At 34.8% G+C, this 24,577-nt stretch overlaps 1 protein-coding gene across 2 annotated transcripts in view; it reads left to right on the top strand.

Annotated features, from left to right (window-relative positions):
• The window catches only part of Ptp10D (Protein tyrosine phosphatase 10D), a 253,950-nt gene that overhangs the window by 217,574 nt on the left and 11,799 nt on the right, over positions 1-24,577 (top strand). For both annotated transcript variants that reach the window (XM_090395504.1, XM_090395503.1), the window contains exons 21-25: positions 2,629-2,881; positions 6,251-6,508; positions 10,385-10,533; positions 15,436-15,571; positions 20,032-20,137. In XM_090395504.1, coding sequence (XP_090251630.1) covers positions 2,629-2,881; positions 6,251-6,508; positions 10,385-10,533; positions 15,436-15,571; positions 20,032-20,137 — 902 coding nt within the window. The remainder of the gene's footprint in view (positions 1-2,628; positions 2,882-6,250; positions 6,509-10,384; positions 10,534-15,435; positions 15,572-20,031; positions 20,138-24,577) is intronic.

Raw genomic sequence — 24,577 nt, 5'->3', positions numbered from 1 at the left:
TTGAATCACTCTTCTCTGGACCTTCTCCAGTGTTTGCACATCATAATGAAAACCATGTGACCAAATCTGAGCATAATAGTCCAAGTGTACAATACACTTACTCCTTATCATAGTAGCAATATAATGTGCAGTCTTTGCAACATATGCAGTATGCCCTCTAAACTTCAGGCTGCTGTCAACCATTGCCATCCCCTAGATCTTGATTCTTATCCACTTCCTGAAACACAGTTCCATCAATATAGTATACAGCTTTATATCTCTGTACTCCAAACTGCAACACCTTGCACTTGTTAAATTAAAATTAAACTCCCATTCGTTTGTTCACGCTAAAAGTCTATTTAAATCTTCCTGAAGGGCATTAATATCAGCATTGCTCCTTATAATTCTCCCCAACTTTACATCATCATCATCAGCAAACCAAATCAACTGAAGATCCTTAGTCAATCCACATGAAATATTATTAACAAATAAGTTAAACAGCAGGAGTACAAAAAAGAACCCTGGTGCACACCACTGAGTACTCTTTTTTTTTGGAGACACACTGCTCTGTTATATACTACTTACTGGTATCATTCAGAGAGTAAACCCATTCTCTGATCCATCTGACCAATATACTATCCATTTTTATCCTCTGCAACTTGTACATCAATTTATTATGAAGTGGGCCTCCCACGATGAGTCTGACTCCATGGAGGTTACCATAATAATAATAATTTTATCAGGTGCTTTTTTGCAAAGTCCAATATCGCTGTATATGATTCTCCCTTATCCAACACATTCATCATCTCATTATAAAATGCAAGTAGACTACTAAAACAACACCTCCTCTTTAAAAACCAATGCTGACCATAAAGAATCCTATGTCCATCAAACCAATTCTAGACTAGTCTGCAGATCTGCAATTGTAGCCAAGCTATTGGAGAGATTGTTAGGAATAGAATATAGGCTGCTGCATGCTTGTGGAGCAGTACTATTTTGCCTTCTTTCCGCTCCTTAAGAACCTTTTCTGCTGCAAGATTATCATTAAATAACCAGTAAGTGCATAGCTAACTCTTTTGCACATTCCTTAAATATGATGATATGTCATTCATTCCTACAGCCTTATTAACATCTAACACAATCAACACCTGATACACACATCTGATTTACCTCTGATTCCACTAATATTTACCTCCCTTCTACATTTTTTTTCACAGCATCATTTACATCAGTGTGATATACACTGATAAAGTGCTCATAAAATAACTGTATTATATTCTTTTCAATAATCACTCTGCTACCATAACTTTCACCAGCATCATCCTTCGATAATTATTCTACCTCTTCAATGCATTTTCGATAATTATTCTATTTCTACCATACAGTAGAAAAGACTGGCCACTTCTAAGTGGCCAATCTTTTCTCATACTGCAGCTTTTCTTTCTTTCTTTCTTTCTTTCTTTTTTTTTTTGATTTACCATGCTGAACACCTTTCTAGCCCACACTTTCTACTTCTCATGCATCTGATTGCTACTGACCATCTTGTATCTCATCTATAACTTCTTTTCCAGAATTTTTTGTTCATCCATTGGACTCTTACTCTCTTTATTCACTTAACTCGTTGTATATTATGCATTGCTTGTATTAGCTGTTGCCAATTTCCATGCTCTATTAACGTCTTTTCAGCACCACTGATCAACTCAAAAGTCTTGATTGATAGTTGACCACAGCACTTCTTATAATAACTTATTTTATAATTCTACATATATGTATAATTCATTGCAACAGTCTTGGCACTACCTTTATGCAATTGGGACTATCTTGCCCTCATTTAAGAGCTTGCCTTTACAGGTTCAGAATTGTAAAAACACGACAAAAATTCAGATTGAGTAATCCAAACCATAGAGAGAAGGTTTCAAGCACTCCCAAATATAATTTAATGTTGTTATGATTAATTTTTGCAATATAATTGCAAGCTCATACTGTTTCCATTTTCCAGAAACTCAATAATAAATGCTGATAGTGAAAAGAAAAATTTCAGCATAACTTTTTAATTCACTGGATATTGACTCTTACTTCCAGGAGAGGGAGGGAGGGAGGGAGAGGGAGAGAGAGAGAGAGAGAGAGAGAGAGAGAGAGAGAGAGAAGTGGATGATCATTTGCTCCTAAGCTAAACTAGTGCCACTGTGATTCACCTGTTCATATCAGATGCGTTTCTGAATTTCACATGCATAAGTGCATGCTTGTTTTTGAAATGTACTTAACCTATACTTTCTTCATATCTCTGTAAACATTGGTTGGCATTATTCCTTTTAAAAATTAATAAGTTTTGTTACTCAGTTTTGTGTCCTTTAGTAAATAATTTTGATGCTGATTCTTGAAGTGATGTGTGTTATGAAGTATTTTGACATATACTCATTTCCCTATATGAGGGTGCAACTTTCAGTCTGCCTAAGATATAGGTTTTTCTACTTTTTATTTGAGTGATCCTTATAGTATCAGTTACAGTAATGCTCAGTATCAATGTTAAATTTGTTAAAAACTTGTATATTGTATCTTTCATGGGTTTTCTGCTCAATTTGGAATAATATTAAAGTAATATATAAATATTAAATTTTAATCTGTATTTTTTCTCTATTTCTTTCTCAGTCGACCAGTTAAACTCAAGGAATTTGCAGAGCATTATCGTATCATGTCAGCTGATTCTGACTTCAGGTTTTCAGAAGAATTTGAACTGTTAAAACATGTTGGTCGAGACAAGCCATGTTCTGCAGCTGACCTTCCAGTAAATCGCCCAAAGAATCGTTTTACAAACATTCTGCCTTATGACCATTCCAGAGTCAAATTACTACCAACTGATGATGAGGAAGGTTCTGATTATGTGAATGCCAATTATATTCCTGTAAGTTTTTTTAAAATAGTTATAAAAATAAGAATCATTAACACTAATTTGTAATTTTTTAATTCCATTTTTTTTACTTTGACTGCAATAACTGTCATAAGCAGAAATTACTTTTAATAAGCATCTCAAATGCACATTACCATATGCTTTATTATTCTAATGTCAGTTGCATTGATTTATGTTAATTGAAATTGAAAAACAACTCAAACGGGTAAGAATCTTAATTCTGAGAGGTTATATTTATCTCATAATAATTGCATTCTGAACTTTGTAAGAATCCATTTGTAAAAATGGCCTCTTATAAATGTACTTTCAGTATTGATTAAAAAAAAAAAAACATAATCCAATGCCCAGTTTGCTTGAGTGCTGAGAAATTAAATAAGGTGGATGGATGAATGGTATGAAGTAGGTAGTTTGAAAGAAGGCATTATGGAAGCAGTAAAGCAGGCAGCAGTAATCATTGCCATGAGGAGTATAACGAGCATGTTAGGAAAGTGACATGGTCAATAACGAAAGCAAAAATACATATGATCAGTGCTTAGCCAATTAGGCCTAGAAAACCATAGGGATTTCTTCTAATATGTGACAGTAAAAGAAAGCATGATTAATGAAAGATGTATCACTTCATGGAAATGGAAGGCCACTACAAATGGTTTAGTTGAAGCATTTAATGAGCAATTCATCAAGGTATTTCATGCTGGCAAGCATGAAATCATAGTTTTAGGGATAAATGATATAACAGTAATAATAGATGAGCAGGAGGTATATAAGAAATAAAGTCAACTTGATGTTAATAAAGTGATAGGATTTGATGTCATATTATGACATCACCATATATTTTAATGGAATGTTCCAGAGAGTTAAAGAGAGTTTGCAATGGGGAATTCCCCATAGAAGTAGGAGGATAAAATTGTTTCACTTAACAAAGGCATGCAAGACTGAGTCTTCAAATTATAAACTAGTCTGTGTATCTGAAGTTGTAATTAAGTTAGTTTGGTGAGAGTTAGGATATATCAAGATTGATAATAGCAGGATTTTCTACAAGGATTAGCATGAATTTCTTAAGGGAAAATCATGTATTAGCAATCTATCTAGATATTATAATAGTGATAGATGCATCCGAGAGGAGAGGAAATGTATATTATTATTATTACATGACACCTCTAGGGAGTCCGTAGACTCACCAAGGGAGGGTACCTACTCTACAACTCTGTCTCCACTCAATCAACTAACTACAATGAACTGCAACTACACCAATGCCATCTACCGCCTACCACCACTAGTAATTTCACAGAAAATCACAAATATCCATGCCCACGGTGGAATTCAAACTCGCAGCCATTTGACTGGAGAGCAGATACGCTAACCACTCGGCCAGCCAGGCTGGCATTAAGATATACATAGTATATCTTAATTTTGTAACGTCTTTTGCCATATTGTCACATTATAAGTTGGTATTTAAGTTGAAGTAGATGAAGTTAGATAATAAATTAGTGAGTTGGCTGTCTGATAGGTATCAGCAAGTATCCCAGAAGAGAAATGTCATTGATTGTTATTATTATTATATGGGCACCTCCATGGAGCCTGCAGACTCATCCAAAGATGAGTCTTCGGACCTCGATGATGATTGAGGTACTGCAAGAATTTGTTTTTGGACCATTATTGTTTATCTTGTATATTAATAAGTTAATGATGTTGGAAGAGATTTAAATGGGAATGTGCAATTGTTAGTAAGTGATGCAATGTTAGAGAACTACAAGGAATGAAAGTGATTCTTGTTATCTGCTAGGATTTGAATAGACCATTTGTCTGGGCAGATGATCAAAGCTAACAAGTCAGCATTGAAAAGTGTAAGATTTGGAAACTTCAATGTGACCAATGCTGTGTATTCAATTCATAGGGAATATATTAAAAGAGATTAACAGAGACCTGAAATTTTAGGACCACATTATGAGAATAGCAAGAGATATACTTTTGTCCATTCTACAGTGGAACATATGTACTTAAAGAATATACACTAAATGAACATAATTTTGTGCTTCACATTCATCCTGCCAGTAGAAAATGCTATTTTGTGTTATGCACTTGAAATTTTGTTTCTTGTCATCGCATTTTGAGTTCTAGGCTACCTGTTTCTTTAAAATATTAGGGCACAATCTTCTTGTTTCAATCCATTGTCAAGTTAGTACCTGTGATATTATTATCCAGGTCTCCATGGAGTCAAAAGACTCATTGTGGGAGGTCGTTTTTAGGAAATACAAAGTCTATCATACTATTCCTTGAACCCATTAACCGTCTCCACTCCAACCACTCTCTCAGGCAATGCATTCTCCCACCACCAGACTTCTGGTGGTGGGAGAACTAGGGCCATCAATGGAAACTGAGAAAGAGTGTAGTTTGCAAGGGTGTTAGAGCTAGGCTGTTGGAGAGGTGAATGAGTGGAATAAGCTGCCAGGGTCTCTTGTGGGTGCCATGACTGTGAATGTTCAAAGTAAGATAGATACTGTGCGAATGCTGAATAGTTCTTGACATGATGTTTAGGGCCTCCCTCGATGAGTCTAAGGACTCTTTGGAGTTGTTCATAATAATAATAATAACTATAATCTGTTTCTGCATGTTGGTGTTGTCCTCATTATTATGACAATGATAAATATTGCACTGACGTGCAGAAAGAGATAATAGTTATGCTAAATGAAGCCTGAATTAAACTGTATTTGGACTGCTGCATGCAACAGCTACTTGGTTTTTGAGGAAATGAAGATATTTTGGAAAGTGTTTAAAGAGTGCCTAAGATAGCATCATGGTTTCTGGAATGTGCAAGGAGATGAGAAGCAGGTTTTTTGTTTACAAAGAGGTGAGTGAGAAATGTATTGATTGCAAGGACCTGCTATGAGGAGTTTTTGACACCACAGAAGTTTGAGATAATATTATGCTGCTGGAAAAAAAAAGTAACCACTGCCACAGTACTGAAAGGAAATTTAATGTGAAAAAAACAAAACAAAAACCTTTGCCTTTTCAAATATTTTCAGATTTATTGATGATAAATATTTGGTTGCAAGAGAGAATTTTTCAGTTTAAAGTTTTCCTAAAATTCATGAGGATTCCTTAAAAAAGGAGTCTTTGTTTCCATTGAAGTCCAACATGATATTGAAGCCTTACAATACTTCAATTTGAAATAGTTCATCTTTCTGCAAAAAAATTCAAATCTTTAAAAACTTTTGAATGTTTATATCATGTTTATTTATGTGTGTGTGTGTGGGTGGGTGTGTGTGTTATATTTAATCACTATATTTATTGCAATACTATAGTAATGGTTTATATTGGAAATTGCCTTATGTAATTAATTTTTTTTTAAATTTATGTTTACAGGGATTTAACTCCCCAAGAGAATTTATTGTAACTCAAGGACCATTACATAGTACAAGGGATGATTTTTGGAGGATGGTTTGGGAGCAGAATTGTCGATCTATAGTAATGTTGACAAGATGTATCGAAAAAGGAAGGGAAAAATGTGATCATTACTGGCCTTTTGATACACAGCCTGTATATTATGGCGATATACAGATTACAATTTTAAATGAATCTCAGTATCCACATTGGACTGTTACAGAATTTAAAGCTTGTAGGGTAAGAGATTTTCATTCATAAAATAAACTATGTGCATAATATAGATTTGATCTAAATGTTATTATGTGGTGGGTACAGGGAAGAAAAGACAAATGTCCATATATCTTCTTCCTATCATGAATTTTAGGGTAAGTGGCCTGTTCTCATGCCATTGCTTTCTTGGTCATCTATATGATAAAGGAATAAATTAATGATGTGGAAAAACCAGTTGTAAAGCTAAATTGGTGAGAGTGGAATTTGAACTCTCTACATTGGACTAGTTGCCAGTATTTTCAGTACTGGCAACTAGTCCTTTTTTAGCCACTCTAATATGAAATTTCCAGGATGTTTTTTCCTTGACACTCAATGCTTGCCATAATGCAAAACAGGCAAACTGGCTACAGAACAAGCATTGAACAGCAGGATATGCTTCAGAGCCTTAGTTTCTTCAGTTGTAATCTCCCCAAACTATGAACATTTTTGGAAACATTTCCTGTTTGTAATCCAAAGACCATTGTAGTATGCAGTCCTTCCTGGTTGTTGTCCCAGGTCCTATTTGAAGATAGGAGGAAAGATGGATATAACACAAAGAAAATGCAGAAAAGCAGTGATTTGAAAGATTAGGAACATGGTTATCAGAATGTAGAAAGAACTTTTGAACCAAGTGATTCTTGATTCTGATTATATTTTACAATCCAGTTATTCTTTATGTTTTGAATTTCACTTCAGTGGTTCTGTATACTCTGACATTCACAGTTGCAATTGGTTGAAATTATGAAGACTACATAAAAAAAAAAAAATGTAGATGTTTAGTAAAACTCCACAAGAATTTACTTATTGTAATTATTTAAGTTTTCCTTAAACTGCAGTTATTTTACATATGTGTTGATTAAACAAGTGTCAAGATGTAATGATTATATTAATTTAAAAGTGCTTGTTTCTTTGAGAGAAGTAACAAATACTTTTTTTAATCTTTTTTACATGAAATAGCATTTTATTATTTTGTAGGAATATATTGATAATTGCAATTCATTATGATATGATATTTATTTAGTATAAAAATAAATAAATGAGAAAAACCAACATATGTTTTTTTTTATGGGAACAGTATGCTCAATATTAAATTAAAATGGAATATTAAGTTCCTTAATTTAAAATATCAAATTCAGTTTTGGTTCACTTTTTAATATTGATATAAGTTAATTCCATTAAGAATATCATATCAAAATTGTATAATTAGCTTTATGTGAAGCTATGTGAAGAATTACTCTCGAAATGATTTCTCTAAAAGAAACTTAATTAAATGTTTTTAAATAAGGAGATGAGAGATCTAGGAGTAATGGTGGACAAGGACCTGAAATTCAGGGGCCACATTGCACAAGTTATGAAGATGTCAAATTGGATAATTGCAATGATGCAGAAGACCCTGACAATAGAAAGGTTATGATGCCATTGTATATGAAGTCTTGATCAGGCTTCATATGGATTATTGTGCACAGATATGGTCATCTGGTTTTCATGGTGACCAGGATATGTTAGAAAGGGTCCAGAGGAGGTTCACAAAGGTGGTCAGTGGTCTTTAGAATGTGGAATACGAAGACAGATTGAGAGAATGTAAGTTGCAGCGCCTTGTGAATAGGAGGAAGAGAGAGGGATATGATTGAGACATATAAGCTAGTTAGAGGTTGTTATCGGGTTGACATGGAAGAGATTTTTCATAGAATGGGAGAGGGGAGAGGGGGGGATAGAACAAGAGACCATTGCTAGAAATCGTATAAGGAGAGTGTGAGCAGTAGGTTCTTTGCATGGAGAGTGGGTTTGGTACAAAGGCCATTACTCTTTAATTTGTATATCAATGATGTAGGGAAAGATTTAAGAGGGGGGATATTCAGTTGTTTGCTGATGATGCCAAACTGGGGGAGCAATAGTTGATGAAGGTGATGTAGATATCCTGTATGATGATTAAAATAAATTGGCATTATGGGTAAAGGATAATGATTGTCAATTTAATGTTCCAAAATGTAAGGTTATGCACTTAGAGTTGAAAAGGTTATATATGGTGTATCATATTGACAGTATTGATTTGCAGGAAATTGATGAGGCTAGGGACTTGGGGATAATGGTGGACACAGAAATAAAGTTCAGTCAGAGGGCATGTTGCAAAAGTTGATAAAATAACTCAACAAATTACTTGGATGTTGAAAAATACACTAACAAGTAAAGATAAGGAAGTTATTATCCTTATTTATAAGGCTATGATTTGGCCACATCTTGACTGCTGTGCACAGATTTGGTCACCTGGGTTTCTTGGCAACCAGGAGGTGGTTGAAAAGATTCGGAGATGAGTAACCAAGATGGTGACAGATCTGTGGAATACTCCCTAAAGCATAGGTTGAAGGTTTGTGGATTACAAAGTTTAGTTGATAGGCAGAAAAGAGGGGACATGATAGACACTTTAAAGATATTAAAGGGATTTTATAAAATTGATGCAAGTGAAAATTTTCAATATATGACAAATAGGCTGGGAACTAGGGGGCCATCCTTGGAAGTTGTATAAGAGTGTGGTTAGTAGAGTTGTGTGGATCAGACTTTTTGCATGGAGAGTGGTGAGTGAGTGGAATGGATTGCAGAATTGGTTGCGAGTTTCCTGATGGTGAATAGATTCAAGGTGAGGTATGATATGATTCGTGTGTGATGGTTGATTTGGGTCTCCCATGAGTCTCTGGACTTAATGGAAATGCTATAAATAATAATAGTTATTATTCTTAACACGGTAGCGATCTCCATAAATTTTGTCAAAATGAATGCTGATCACTATGTAACTTTAAAAGAAAGCATAAATACTGATCACTTCCCATTTCAAACCCCTGTATATTCTTACATGCTGAATCATTATGAAGGTATCATTATCAATAATAACATAACTGATAAGATTTTTCTTATTTCTTGTGTATTCTCTGTGTGCATTTTTTCACATATTTATGTTAGAATATTCAGTTAGTAATGTCTAATCTGTATCCTGAACAAAAATATACTGAACTGCTCTCTCTAATGAGCCAAATTTTTTCTCTTTCTCTGTCAGAATCTTCTGTGGGACTATAGGCACAAATAAGTCATAATGTCCAGTTTCCTAATTTGAAATTTATCCACATCTACTTGAAATTGCTTGTTATTCTTCAAGCAGTAGTGTATCTTCATTTTTAGTGTTGGAATACATAGCTACTCTTTTCTTTTCCTGATTGCTTTTGCCTGAATATAACATCTTATAGTTATTTAGAACTTTCACTTTTTTTTTTTTGTCTTCATCTCAGTTACACCAATTATATCTGCATAGCATTTTGTAATTCTTTTTCTAGCTCCACTCCTTTACTTTTGATGCTTATTATGTTGGACTGTTGAATTTCAGATTGTTCCAGTAACTGACTTTGCTTTGTACTGGTTCCATGATGAAAAGCAGGAGTCATATTTAACCAGGCAATACCCAATGCTGCATGCTGTACAATGATAGTACATATGATATGATAGTACAACGCAAATTTATGTGGGGTACAAAATGTAATCAGCTAAGTTCCAAATTGCCAATTTGTTCACTCAGTATCCAGGTTGATACCATTACTAAGTATCTGGCAGTTACTAGTATCAGGACACACCATGGGAAGGTGGGGATTGGACATAGTCACAAGCTAAAGTTGGATTTCTGCATTTCTTACAGGCTGTGTGGTCGCTTTATAGAAAACTCATAAAATATAAAAGAAATTAGCCACCTGAGGGTGACACCTCTTTTATGATTTATAAGTTGTATATTTACATATGCGAATTTAATTTTTCTATTTGTGTATATTTTGTAAGATTAATTCTGTGTGGTTAAACATTCATGCATTGAATATATTTTTATAGGGAGAACAATCGAGAATAGTAAGACATTTCCATTTTACAACATGGCCAGATTTTGGAGTTCCCGATCCCCCACAAACTTTAGTGAAATTCGTTCGAGCATTCCGAGAAAGGGTTAATCCTGATCTGAAACCAATTGTTGTGCACTGCAGGTAAGTACTCCTTATTCATTTCTGCTAATTCATTCTGTTCAACATCTGCTAAGATAGATTTTTGCAATTGTACAGTGTCTGTGTGTGTGTGTACAGGTAACCCTTGTATAACGCGGATGTTAGGCTCCATAGAAATGGCACGTTATGTAAATCGCATTATGCGAGACTCAGATCACATAGAAAAAAGTAGGGTTATGTTCCAAAATCATTTTTTTAAAATTATTATATAAACAACAATGACATATCCAACAAAAATATACTGAACTGCTCTCTCTAATGAGCCATATTTTTATTTAATTCAGGTAGTTCATGTAAGGTAAGAAAACATATAAACTGTGAAACAAATACATAGTTTAAACTTATAAAATTACAAATTATACAAAATACAAATCACGTAATGCATAAATGTTTTAGACAAAATAAAATAAAGTGCATATTTTAATCGTCATCAGTCTTCAAAATGAACATTTCGTATTTGTTGTTTATTTACGAGTGGCCGGACGTCATCATCACTTGAAATCTCTTGGACATCATTTGTATAATTCTCGTTACATACTTTGGCTAGTTTAGTTATCAAGAAATCTGTAATAAGACCTTGCTTACCACTATGCTGCAATTTTTTTTTATTAAGTTCATAATATGGAGCTAAACAAATATCCAATTTTCTCGTGAATTTTCCGGAGCAGTCCGTTGAGGGATCATTATCCGTAAAATAACTTCCTCACTTTCTTGCCAAGTCCAATCTTTCTGCTAATTTCTTTAAACTGAATTCTTTTACAGAGTCATTACAATCAGAATCTTCGGCAGAACTTTCCTCGCCATTTGCTTCAACGTCATGTATTAATTGTACCAGTTCCTCCTAATTTAAATCTATTTCTCCATCAATTAAGTCACTAATTTCGTTTTCAACCATATCGCAAAAGCCCTCTAAGTGGCCTTTACTATAAAAATAGCTTTTTTACATAAAAAAGCATTACATGTTGTATGTAAATAACCAGAAAATAAAGTGCTCAGCTTGAGATTAACACACTTATGATTTTAAATGCGATTTCCTGGCAAAAACGAAGACAATTTTCAACAATAAACACTTTATACGGTAAACATTTGATGTACATGTGTGCTAAAGGGTATTTCCCCTAAAATAAATTCACTACTTATAACAACATGCGTGATATGGGCAGATGCAAGTTTAATGAAGATAAAATTTGATTTTTAAGCCACATAGTGAAAAATATATGAAAAGATAAAAGGTTACTAAAATTTATAGACCATGTTTTTATTGAAACTGCGTTGAACAAGGGTTACTACAATTTGTAGACCACGTTATATAAGTACCATGTTATACAAGGGTTACCTGTATGCGTGTGTGTGTGTGTGTGTGTATGTATGTATATATATGTATGTATATATGTATGTGTGTGTGTGTGTGTGTATGTATGTATATATGTATGTGTGTGTGTGTGTGTGTGTGTATGTATGTATATATATGTATGTATATATGTATGTGTGTGTGTGTGTGTGTGTGTGTGTGTGTGTGTGTGTGTGTGTATATGTGTATATGCATTTCTCATTAAGATATTAGAGATATAAGTCAAGAATGAAACATTGATAGACATGAATTTGTTAAGAATAGGTCTCACTAGTAATCTGTTTGCTTATCAAAAAGTGACAAACATACTGTCCCTTGAATTTCATGATTATTTTGACAGATTGCTGCATAGCAAGTTGGGTACCAGGTGAGCAAGGTAGAGATGGGTAATAGTGAGATTGTTGTCTGAAAGTTGCCAGAAAACTGGTGTATTGGGAGAGAGTATCCCAGAAAAGGAAGGTAACCAGTAGTACCATAGATTTCTGTTCTTGGGTCAGATCTGTAGTCAAAAGACTCATCGTGGGAGGTCCTTCCTAAGAAACACAAAGTCTATCATACCACTCCTTAAACTCATTGACCGTTCTCGCTCTCACCACTATCAGGCAATGCATTCCATGGTTCAACCACCCTCCATGCAAAGAAACCACTCCTCACCTTCTTGCTCACAGCTTCCTTTTGTAACTTCCAGGGATGGCCCCTTGTCTTCACTCCTTCCTGCTGTTCAGCCAAGCGAAAGAATTCTCCAGTGTCAACCCTGTAACCACCTCTCAACAGTTTAAAAGTCTCGATCATATCACCTCTCCTTCTTCTATCCACCAAACTCTGCAATCCACATTTCCTCAGCCGATCCTCATAACCATCATTGTACAGTCCTGAAACCATCTTTGTTATCTGCTTTTGTACCCTTTCCACAGTTAATTTATCCTCTTCAAATCCTGGGGACCAAATCTGAGAACAGTAGTCCAAGTGTGGTCTGATCATGGTCTTATTCAACGGAATGATGACTGTCTTATCTCTGCAGGTCAGCGTCCTTCTCATTATTGCAGCAATCCTCTGTGTTACCTTCACCACCTTTGCAATATGTCCCCTAAATTTCAGGTTTCTATCAATCATCAACCCCAGATCTCTTGTCTCCCCTACTTCCTCCAGTATAACTCCTCCCATAGAGTATGCAGCGTCCCATCGATGTTTCCCAAACCTCAAGACCTTACATTTTGCTGCATTAAACCCGACAACCCCCATTCATTTGCCCATCTATCTAGCTTATTCAAATCCTCTTGCAGGACTGCCACATCTGCACTATTACTAATAATCCTTCCCAGCTTCACATCATCTGCAAACAACTGAATATCCCCTTGCAATCCACGGACAATGTCATTGATATAAAGGTTAAACAATATCGGTCCCAGTACTGAGCCCTGTGGGAACCCACTTGTAACCCTCTGCTTCCTTGAAACTGCCCCACCATACACAACTCTCTGATAACTATTGGACAGCCAATCCTGAATCCAGTGACCAATCTGACATCCAGACCCATGTGCTGCAACTTAAATATCAACTTATGTGGCACCCTGTCAAATGCCTTCGCTAAGTCTAGGAAAATGGCAGTGCCTTTCCCTCATCTAATGCTCTTGTAACTTTATCATAAAAGGCTAGCATGTTGCTAAAACAAGAGCGCCCCTTCACAAATCCATGTTGAGTCTCACAGATTACATTACCCTGATCTGCCCAATGCTGTAGATGGTCCTTCACTACTTTCTCCAAGATTTTACTAACTACTGATGACACACAAACTGGCCTATAATTAGACACTTCCAGTCTGCTACTGCCCTTATGCAATGTCACTATATTGATGAGGTCCTACAGTTAGAAAGACTTGGGTTTCAAGTCTTGCTAAGATGTGAGGAAACTGTTATTATGGCTTTTCAACCGATGATGAATTAGCTGGTTTCATATAGAGGTGGTAAGGTTCTCCCTCAAAAAACTGGGGTTTTTCATCCCACAAAACAGGCAAACCTGCCAGATATTGCAGGTAGGATTAAACAACATATCATAATGTCAGTTCAATGCAACTTAAATATAAGATCTTAAATTTTGGGAGGCTCTATATTCTGTTAGTGGAACTATGTCAAAGGAAATGGGAGAGGCAAAAGTTCTTGGGAGATGATTGATAGAAATTTGAGATCTAGGGGCCATATTGCAAAGGTGGTGTGATACTGAGAAGGGTGTTGACCAGCAGAGAGAGAGAGAATAGTAGCGATTCCATTGCATAAACCCCTGAGTCAAAAAACAGAATTTAAAGTTATTTTACAAAAAGTATAAATAAAATTAAAAAAAAAAAATTTTTAATGAAATGCATAACTGTATTCTGTTTAAAATTTTATTTGTTCTTTTTGTAAAATAACTTGAAATTCTGTTTTTTTACTATATAAAGTGTTGTTGAAAGTTTTTTCACTTGGCTATTCTAAAATACTCCAGAGTATTTAATAAGGTGATACATGTTTCACTACTTGTATATGGGAAATATGACTTCCTCATTTCTTCAACCTTGGTATATCTGGATTACTGATAACATTTAATAATGTTTATCTTTGGGCTTGCTTGCTTCCTAGGGAGTAGTGAGGTTCTACTCAGTGGAAGTTTTTGCCTGTCACTGAGTGGAGCCACCACTGAGTTTCCTATCCTGGAGTGTCCTGGAGTGATTCAGGTCAAAGTGATAAGTTTAGTAGTGCTTCTTTAGGATCACTCAGTGAGTTTTAGATTGATGTTGTAGATCACTCAGTTTTTGGAGACGTATCCTTGCACTTGAACATACTTCAATAAAGGTTGAAAACACTCTGGGTAGTAGCCCTTCTCACAATGCATAGTATTATGCTTCCAAAAGGTGAAGATGTTTTGCATTATGGGATGCTAAAGCAGTTGATAAGGTGAAGTTGTTAGCCTCTACATACAAGTAGCCTAGTTGTGAAGATACTTCACATGCAAACTTTGTTTGCTTACACTTGGATAAAGGATTAAACCAAGAATATAATTTCTGGGAATCTTCATAAAGTATTATTCAAAAAGGAAGATATGCATAAGTTTCTTTTTAAAAGGAAAGGGAGAGTGTTGCAAAAATTTTAGTTTCAAATATTTTTAGGCTTACAATTTTCTACAATAATCTATGAATGGAATATTTTATGGACTTATTTGAATGCTAAAACGTTCAAATAAACATAAAAATAAATATAACTATAATGAATACTTAAAAATACTTATTCATGAACTGTTTGATTATCCTTATCAGATTCTATTAGTATCTAAGATTTTGCTAATATTCTATTAGCAAAATCTTAGATTCTTAGTATCAGTTGTGAATGGAAAACTAATCATAGCATTACTACTGAAGTTTTTTAGCTTGAATTTTCCTTTTATGTATATTTTAAAAGAATATGAAAATTGGTCATTTTTAAAGAGATAATTTTAATTTGAATAATGGAGAAATGTGCTTGCAAAAAGATAATTTCTACTTCATGGTTTTATCTAACTTGCAGTGCTGGTGTTGGTCGTTCTGGAACATTCATAGCTTTGGATCATTTGCTTCAGCAAATACAAAAATATGACTTTGTGGATATCTTTGGCATTGTTCATGAAATGAGGAAAGAAAGAGTTTGGATGGTGCAGAATGAAGTAAGTCTGAAAACTATCTTGTGGGTTTTTTTTTTTTTCCTATTATAAGTAGCACATGATAGGTTAAACATGCATATTTAAAGCATCTGCCAAGAACATATACATTTATTATTATATTTCAATTTTTAATGAATAATAATATATTTCTCCCTTCTATAAATAATAATGGAGTGATTCAGGTCAAAGTGATAAGTTTAGTAGTGATTCTTTAGGATCACTCAGTGAGTTTTAGATTGATGTTGTAGATCACTCAGTTTTTGGAGATGTATCCTTGCACTTGAACATACTTCAATAAAGGTTGAAAACACTCTGGGTAGTAGCCCTTCTCACAATGCATAGTATTATGCTTCCAAAAGGTGAGGATGTTTTGCATTATGGGATGCTAAAGCAGTTGATAAGTTGAAGTTGTTAGCCTCTACATACAAGTAGCCTCGTTGTGAAGATACTTCACATGCAAACTTTGTTTGCTTACACTTGGATAAAGGATTAAACCAAGAATATAATTTCTGGGAATCTTCATAAAGTATTATTCAAAAAGGAAGATATGCATAAGTTTCTTTTTAAAAGGAAAGGGAGGGTGTATTATATTTGCTTTTTAATAAAAATCTACATATATTTATAGATAAATAGTATTTGACCTCATTATCTTACTTTTTAAGTTTAAAAGCTCTCAAGGATTGCAAAATTTTGATGGTCTTATACTAGAGCTTTTAAGCACTGTAGCATACTAATATATATATATATATATATATAAAATAAGTTTAATGACTATTACCGAGAGAAAAGATGGCAAGATATATTTAACAATATACTACTAGTTTACTAGTTTCGTTACAAGAACATCATCAGGTATCATACTCAAAGAAGTATATAAAAAACTACAGAGACTTAACATTGTACTAACAGAACAAGTGAAAAACAGTAGTTTTTTATATACTTCTTTGAGTATGATACCTGATGATGTTCTTGTAACGAAACTAGTAAACTAGTAGTATATTGTTAAATATATCTTGCCATCTTTTCTCTCGGTAATAGTCATTAAACTTATTTTATAATATTCCAACCGAGTTAAAATGAATTGTCAAAATATATATATATATATATCTATATATATATATATATATATATACAGTGGTGCCTTGATTAACAATGGCCTCAGATGATGACACACTTGGTTAACGACGAGTGGCTGTAAGAAAAGAATCTCTTGGTTAACGACACAGGCTTTGGTTAACGACTCTCGATTATGTGAACCTCTATCCGATCTAAAAAACCGGAATTTTCTGATCACACTCAACCACGCACGGGAAGATATTGTCGAATAGAAAACAGCCATGCAACATAGCTGTGAAGCTCGGATATGTTTGACCCATCATAGCCAGCTGTTTATATTTTCTGTTTGTTTCTTGTGCTTTATTTTAGAATTTGTGGTTATAAATGCGTGTTATGATGAAAATGAGTATTTAAGCATTTATTTTTTATGTGTTGGTTCATATAGACAATAAATCAGCGGGTGCGTGTCACTGTTCGTTTGCCATCAAAAGGCAAAATCAAATCTCATCTGTATAATAATCATTGTATCTATAAGCTGCTAATCAGTGTATGTTACGGTAAGTGCTGTATCTAATATCGTCACCTTACAAGCAAAATGCACTAAGTCAAAAATTTCAGGTTTCGAATTTAACTGTTAACTTTTATTTCTAAAAGTTCAAAAAAAAAACTTTCTTTTATTTTCAGGTGATGATATGTTCTTTGTATACCTTGTCTTAGTGTTGTACAATTTGTAATAATACCGTATTTTGTGTATATGTATATATATATTTTTTTATAGAGTGAATTGTTTTACCGCGTGACAAAATGGGTCCCAAAAAGAAAGCTAGTGAGAGAAAAAAAACGGAAAAATTTTCTCTATTGAACAGAAGAAAGAAATAATAGCAAAACATCATGAAGGTGTGAAAGTTATGCAGCTAGCTCGAATATATGAAACCAGTCATTCTACAATATCAACCATTTTGGCTAAGAAAGAAGAACTTATGGTAGCTAAGGGTGCTAAGGGAACTTCGAGGTTGAATGTCAGAGGGCTTCTTTTTGAGCAAATGGAAAATCTATTACTAATTTGGATCAAAGAAAGAGAAATGATGGGCGATACTACATCTCAAAATGCAATCTGTCAGAAAGCTAAACAGATTTATCAAGATTTGAAAAAGAAGACTCTGGGATCAAGTTCTGAGGTAGATGATGATGATTTCAAAGGTAGCAGAGGTTGGTTTGACAACTTTTAAAAAAAGAACAGGAATTTATAGTGTGGTCAGACATGGAGAGGCAGCTAGTGCTGACAAAGCAGCAGCAGATAAATTTGTCAATAGCTTTACAAGAATTATAGAAGAAGGAGAATACCTACCTCAACAAGTCTTCAATTGTGATGAGACTGGGTTATTTTGGAAGAAAATGCCCAACAGGACATTTATCACAAAAGAAGAAAAAACACTTCCTGGGCATAAATCAATGAACGATAGTTTGAACGTTGCTTTTAGCAGCAAATGCAAGTGAAGACTTCGAGGTTAATCTGCCACTCAAAGAATTCCCGAGTATTCAAAACGTTCAATGTCTCTAAATCCAATCTCGGTGTTTTGTAGAAGTCTAACAGCAAAGCCTGGGTCACAAGAATAGAATTTAGAGACTGGATTTGCGAAGTGTTTGGACCAACTGTTAAAGCCTATCTTGAGCAAAACAATCTGCCTCTAAAAGCCATTTTAACCTTGGATAATGCACCTGGCCATTCAAGTGATTTTTCTTCCTCCCAAGATTACATCTCTGATTCAACCTATGGATCAGCTGATAATTGCAAATTTTAAAAAACTTTACACAAGGGCACTTTTTATCAGGTTCTTTGAAATGTGTGAGGCTACCATCATAACCCTAAGAAAATTTTGGAAGGAAGAATTCAACATTGTTATAGCAATTAGGCTAATTTAAAGGCTTGGCAAGAAGTAACAATGAAATGTCTCAAAGTAGCATATAGGAAACTGTGTCCTTCCTTTGGTAATGAAGAAACTTCAGATGAAAGGCACAAATTGGTAAAGGATATTGTGGCAACTGCTCATGAACTTAACTTGGAAGTAGAGGAAGAAGATGTTGAAGAATTATTGGAGATGTATGACCGAGAACTGACTATTGATGAGCTAAAAGAACTTTTCAAGCAGCAATGTGAAGGAAAGGAAATGGAAATTTCAATCTGAAGATGAGGATGGAGAGAAAGAACAAATTATGACTGCTGAAATCAAAAATGTTTTGGTGAAGTGGGAGGAAGTTCAAAATGTTGCTATGAAACGGAATCCAAACAAATTTGAGGTTATCAGAACTGCAGATCTGTTTAATGAAAAGTCCATGCAGTTTTTCAGAAACATTTTAAAAAAAGAGGCAGAAGCAAACAACCCTAGACCTGTTTTTTACCGGTCCATTTGTCAGAAAACTCTGAAGTGAGCCCAATTGTCCTTCTGGTGAAGATTGATAATTAAAAACTGTTTTCATGAACAATTCATTTTATTAATGTTAATTTTTTTGTAGCAAATACATATACTGTATAATAAATAAATGATATTTACCATATTTTTATGACATTTTAAATGAGTTTTATCTGCATTTTTAATATGTACTATGGTTGTGGGGAGGAGCCAGAACAAATAAATCGATTTTCAAATAAATCTTATGGGGAATCGTGCCTTGGATAATGACGGTAATTCTGGAACGGATTATCGTCGTTAACCAAAGGCACCACCGTATATATATATATATATATATATATATATATATATATATATATATATATATATGTGTGTGTGTGTGTAGAGAGAGAGAGGGGAATATACACTTAAATAAACAGACAAAAAAATGGATTAAAAACAAAAATCAATCTAACATATTATGAGTGAAAAGAAAGCTGAAAACAGGTCATAACCATTAAATAAAACATATTTATTTGTACAGTCAGTAGCAGTAGTGCCCTTTGGTTGGAAAGACCCAGGTTGAAATCCCATCCAAGATGCAATAGACCTTTATAAGAGATTCTCAACTGAGGGTGACTTAGCAAGTGTTGTGTCGAGGTTGTACAGTTTCTGTGCATCCTACCAACAAAAGGCTGGATAACTATCAGTCACTAATACTAAGTATTGACAATCTGGTCTAACTCTGCTGTAGAGACAGTAGGAAGAGTGGTAGACCTACCTCAAGTAATGTCATCTTTCACAAAACATCCATATCTCAGTATGATTTGAATCCACAGCCAGTGGATTGGTTAGAGAATGGAGATAAATTAACTCAGCCAATCTGTCTGTTAGGCCTAATATATAAAGGAAGATGGGTTGTTATTACCATAGAATATGTACAAAGAAAATTGTTTATGTTCTGCCCATTCATCTTGCTGTTAATTGACTTCACAATTTTTTCCCTATATTTTTTAGCAACAATACATCTGCATTCATCAATGTCTCCTGTGTGTCCTTGAAAAGAATGAAGATATTATGGATTCTCCACGGCCTGAAGCTCATGATAATCAAGGTTATGAAGGTAAGCAAAACTCTAGCTCACAAGCTTTGACTAAATCATTCAAAACTTTACGCCTTTCATTTTTCATATCTAAATTGTCAGTATTGCAACCTCTACAACAATGAAATCAGTTTTCTCATGACCTAAAACATTCATGCTAGGCAAGGATGAATTGGTTTATGTTGTACTTGTTTATAGGATAATGTGAGAGAAATTTTTTTTTTTTTGAGTATTTTCTGTTGGTGTATCAGGTGGACATACCCTTGAAGTATGATGTGCATGTGTCTATTAGTTTGTTGGGTTAATCCTGACAATTTTTGTTAGGTGAATCCTGTCTACCAAAGGTTGTTAATCTGTTGTACTCCCGCAGTACTATGGGTGGGTAGCTAAGGGTTAAATAATCTGGGAATTCTTCTCTAGATACAAACCATGATTTTTTCATGCTCCCTTAATTCAAAGCCAAGTAGTGATCTCACATTGAATAGTGAAATTCATCTCATCATCATCAGTTCTAATTGGCACTTTAAGCACCCATGATCTCCTAATACACGAAATCCAAGTATTTTTGGATTTTGTAGCCATAATTCTAGGATAAGATGATTATCTCTAGATGAAATGCATCTACAACCTAAAAGTTTTCATCAATATGCATACCATAATGGGATTCAAACTTATAACGTATTTGTGAAGGCAGTATCCTGTTCATATCCCGTGGCATGTTAATGCTAAAATTTTCTGCTTTGTAGTTCAGCATGTAACCTTTTTTGAATGGAACATTCATAAACTTAGTCACTTCCCAAGTGAGTACTGCGTGATCACTGTCACCAACTGGAGGCAGAATAGTTACGTCTTTAACTGATATGCCCTCTGACACTATAATTAAATCTAACACTCTTTGACCTAGGGTTCCTTCTGTCACATGCTGCTTGAGGAAGTTGTCTCACAACAGCTCAATAAATGCATTCTCATTCTTCTCATGAGATTTTACTGCTACCCAATCAATATTTGGATAATTAAAGTCTCCCATTATGATTATTCTTTCTGGGCTCATCTTTTCTATTTGGTGATGCATTTCTTCATCAATAGCAACCGATCCACCATGTCTGTAACAACACCCCACTATGTAATTTGTCGTGTTAGATTCCACGTCACACCAGATGGCTTCAAACTCATTGCCACATGAAATATTGTTAGTAATATTACTACAATCATAGGTTTCAACTCCAACTGGATTTAAGTCATCCGATATCATTAGAAGCATGCTCCCTCTCCTATCCTCTCTATCCTTCCTAAAAATACCATACCCATGACACTTGATACCAGTTAAGTCTGATTTTGATAGCCAGTTCTCACTAATACCTATAATCTGAGGTCACAACATATTGACTAAGGCAACAAACTCTCACTCTTTGTTTCTGATACGCCTAGCATTCATGTACAGACATAATAATCTACCTGAATGTTTTTTTGTATACTCTTGTTTGCAGTCCACCTGACACAGTTGGATAACTTGTAGATCTCTATACTTCTCTAATTTCTTACACATGTAGACATCTTTGCACACATATGATGGATCTGAACCAGACGAACGCAAACCTGAATTCATTCTTGCCTCGTCGTCAACATTCCACGACAAAGCCCATTCCCGTCATTAACACAGTTATATAACATTGTCGCTCTTACACTCACATTCACACACATGCAGTTTTATTTCCCTTTTTATATATGGGTACTATGAGAGCTCTACTCCAATCATCGGGAATTCGTCCCTCTGTCCAGGCTTTCTGAACTATGCAGTGCAGCCACTGTAAGAGTCTTATACCACCATACTTCAGCATTTCTGGTCGAATATTACCTACTGCTGCTGCCTTTCCACATTTCAAGACTTTGTTGGCTTTTTCTACTTCAAGTATGGATACGTATTCCTGACTGCATGCCTGGTCAGTGTTTTTTACCACTGTGCTGTCATCACTGCTTGTTTCATTTAGCAGTTTTTCAAAGTAATTACGCCATACTTCAAGGATGTCTTTTTCTCCCGTTTTCATGCCACCTTTATCATCTCTAATTCCTTTTACAGCACTCTTTACTCCATTCTTAAGCTTCTTCAACAACCTCCAGAATGTTTTGCCACCTTGATATTTATTTTCTATATTCTTGCCAAAGTCCTCCCATGACTTTTGTTTAGCTAGTTTTACACAGTGTTTAGCATTCTTGCATTTGTCTCTATATTCTCTAAGAGCACAAGCTGACTTATTTGACAGGAACTTTTGATCTGCTTTCTTCTTTTCCTTCACTGCCTCTTTAACTTCCTGTGTCCACCAGGGAGTTCTGATTTTTTTATCCTTACAGACAACCTCACCACATGCCTCTCTGGCAGAATCAATCAATGTTTTCTTCAGAGTTTGCCACTGAATCTCCAAGGTTTGATTCCAGTTCTCAAACTCTTTCATTTTTTCTTCAATAATCTTTGTGTATTTTAGTCTACAGTTCACATCTGAGAGCTGCTCAACTTTTATTCACTTTAAAACTTTCTTACATGTTATTCTTTTCAATATTAAATTCAATTTTATTCTGCTCAAGACTAAATAGTGATCACTTCCAATTTCAAATTCTCTGTACACTCTGGTGTCCTGCACCAGGGAGAAAACATCACTATCAACAAAAACATAGTCAATGAGACTTTTCTTATTCCTTGCCTCTTCTCTACATATGAATTTGTGCACATTTTTATGTTGGAACATGGTGTTAGTAATAACCAGTCCATGTCCTGAGCAGAAATCCAACAGGTATTTGCCATTATTATTAGCTTTGCTCTTTTCTCCAAATTTTCCCCAAACATTTTTGTATGTCTCACAATCATTTCCTACTCTGCTATTTAGATCCCCAACAAGGACCAACTTTTCATTTTTCATTGTGTCAGTTGCTTTTTCTAAAGCCTCAAAAAACTCCTCCACTTCTACCTTAGTAGAACCTTCTGTGGGACCATAGGCACAAATAAGTCTCATTGTCCAGTTCCCTATTCTCATATTTGCCCACGTTACTCTACTTGAGACGAGGCTAATCTTCTTGACTGCCATTCAAGAAGATTAGCCTCGTATTTTGTGTTGAATATTATGGCTACTCCTTCTTTTCCTTGATTGTCATTGCCTGAATATAACATTTTGTATTTATTGCTCAGAAAGATCTCGCCAGTTTTTGTCTTTTTTTGTTTCAGTCACCCCTATTATGTCGATCTGGTACTTATCTAATTCCTCAGCTAGCTCCATTTCTTTGCCATTCAGGCTTCTTACGTTGATAGTACCGATCCTTAACTTTGGTGATGTTGAGTTGGGGTTTGTTTTCAGATTTATTCCAGTAGCCGACTTTTCGCTGTTCCCTGGTGAAAACAACGGGGGCCTTGTTTAACTGGGCGACGCCCCAGCCGGCATGAAATTCTGTCATGTTGTACCATCATTTTTTATTTTGGTTTAATTAATAAGAATACAATTTGGTCAGCTAAATCCCAAATTGCAAGCCCATCCTCGTTCGTTCAGTATCCAAGTAGATACCCAACAGGGTGCACCACTAGAAGGTGAGGATTGGACATTAGGTCAGAAGCCCTGGTCGGTTCTCCGCATTCCTTTAAAGGCTATGTAGAGGTCTCCTCTCAGTTATACAGCTTTGACCCTTAAGGCTGCATATTCTATGAAGATTATTGGTGGTTTCAATGTGTACTACCATCCCCTCACATTTGGGCCATGAATTCAGGGACACCCTGTATAGGAAATGCACTTTTTTTTAGAATTATCACCAATCACTTCCCTTCTTGTTTTTTATGTGTACATATATTTTTAATGTGAATCTCACCCATTAAATTACTAATTGGATTTTTACGGAAATACTCCTATTCACTGGAGCTCTTTGAATAGAATCAACGTGTCATTCATTATGATAGTTATGGTGAAAGTATAACTATCATTGTTGTTAGTTGACAATATATTGACAGTCAAAAAATTCAGCTCTGAACATTTTCAAAATTTATGTGAACAGTTATAAGAGTTTGAGTCTGCTAAACCTAGTATTTTTAGTCATATTTCATCTCAGTGACAATAGTATTATATAAATAGTATATTATATATAAATAGTATACAAAGTATATATATATAAATAGTATAATTGTATGTTAATGATATTGGGTTGGGTTTAACTAGTGATATCCAGCTGTTTGTAGATGATAAACTGTAGAGAGCAATGCACAGTCAGGCTGATCTTAATACTTTACAAGAGGACTTGAATACTTACCTACCCGTTTAAATTGCTTGAATGGGTAGGTAAGTGGAACTATCAGTTCAATGTTGCCAAGTGTAAGGTTTTGAGATAAGGTTTTGAGATTTGGTAAGCAACGATGGAATGCCAAGTATACATTTGGTGGGGAAACTTTAACAGAAGTAGAAGAGATGAGAGATCTGGAAGTGATGGTGG

Source organism: Typopeltis vanoorti, chromosome 7 (assembly GCF_054136105.1).
Source record: "Typopeltis vanoorti isolate ZY-2024b chromosome 7, IOZ_Tvanoo_1.0, whole genome shotgun sequence".
Lineage (NCBI taxonomy): Eukaryota > Metazoa > Arthropoda > Arachnida > Uropygi > Thelyphonidae > Typopeltis > Typopeltis vanoorti.
The sequence above is the reverse complement of the archived record's forward strand: the minus strand, read 5'-3'. Positions and strand labels throughout refer to the sequence as shown.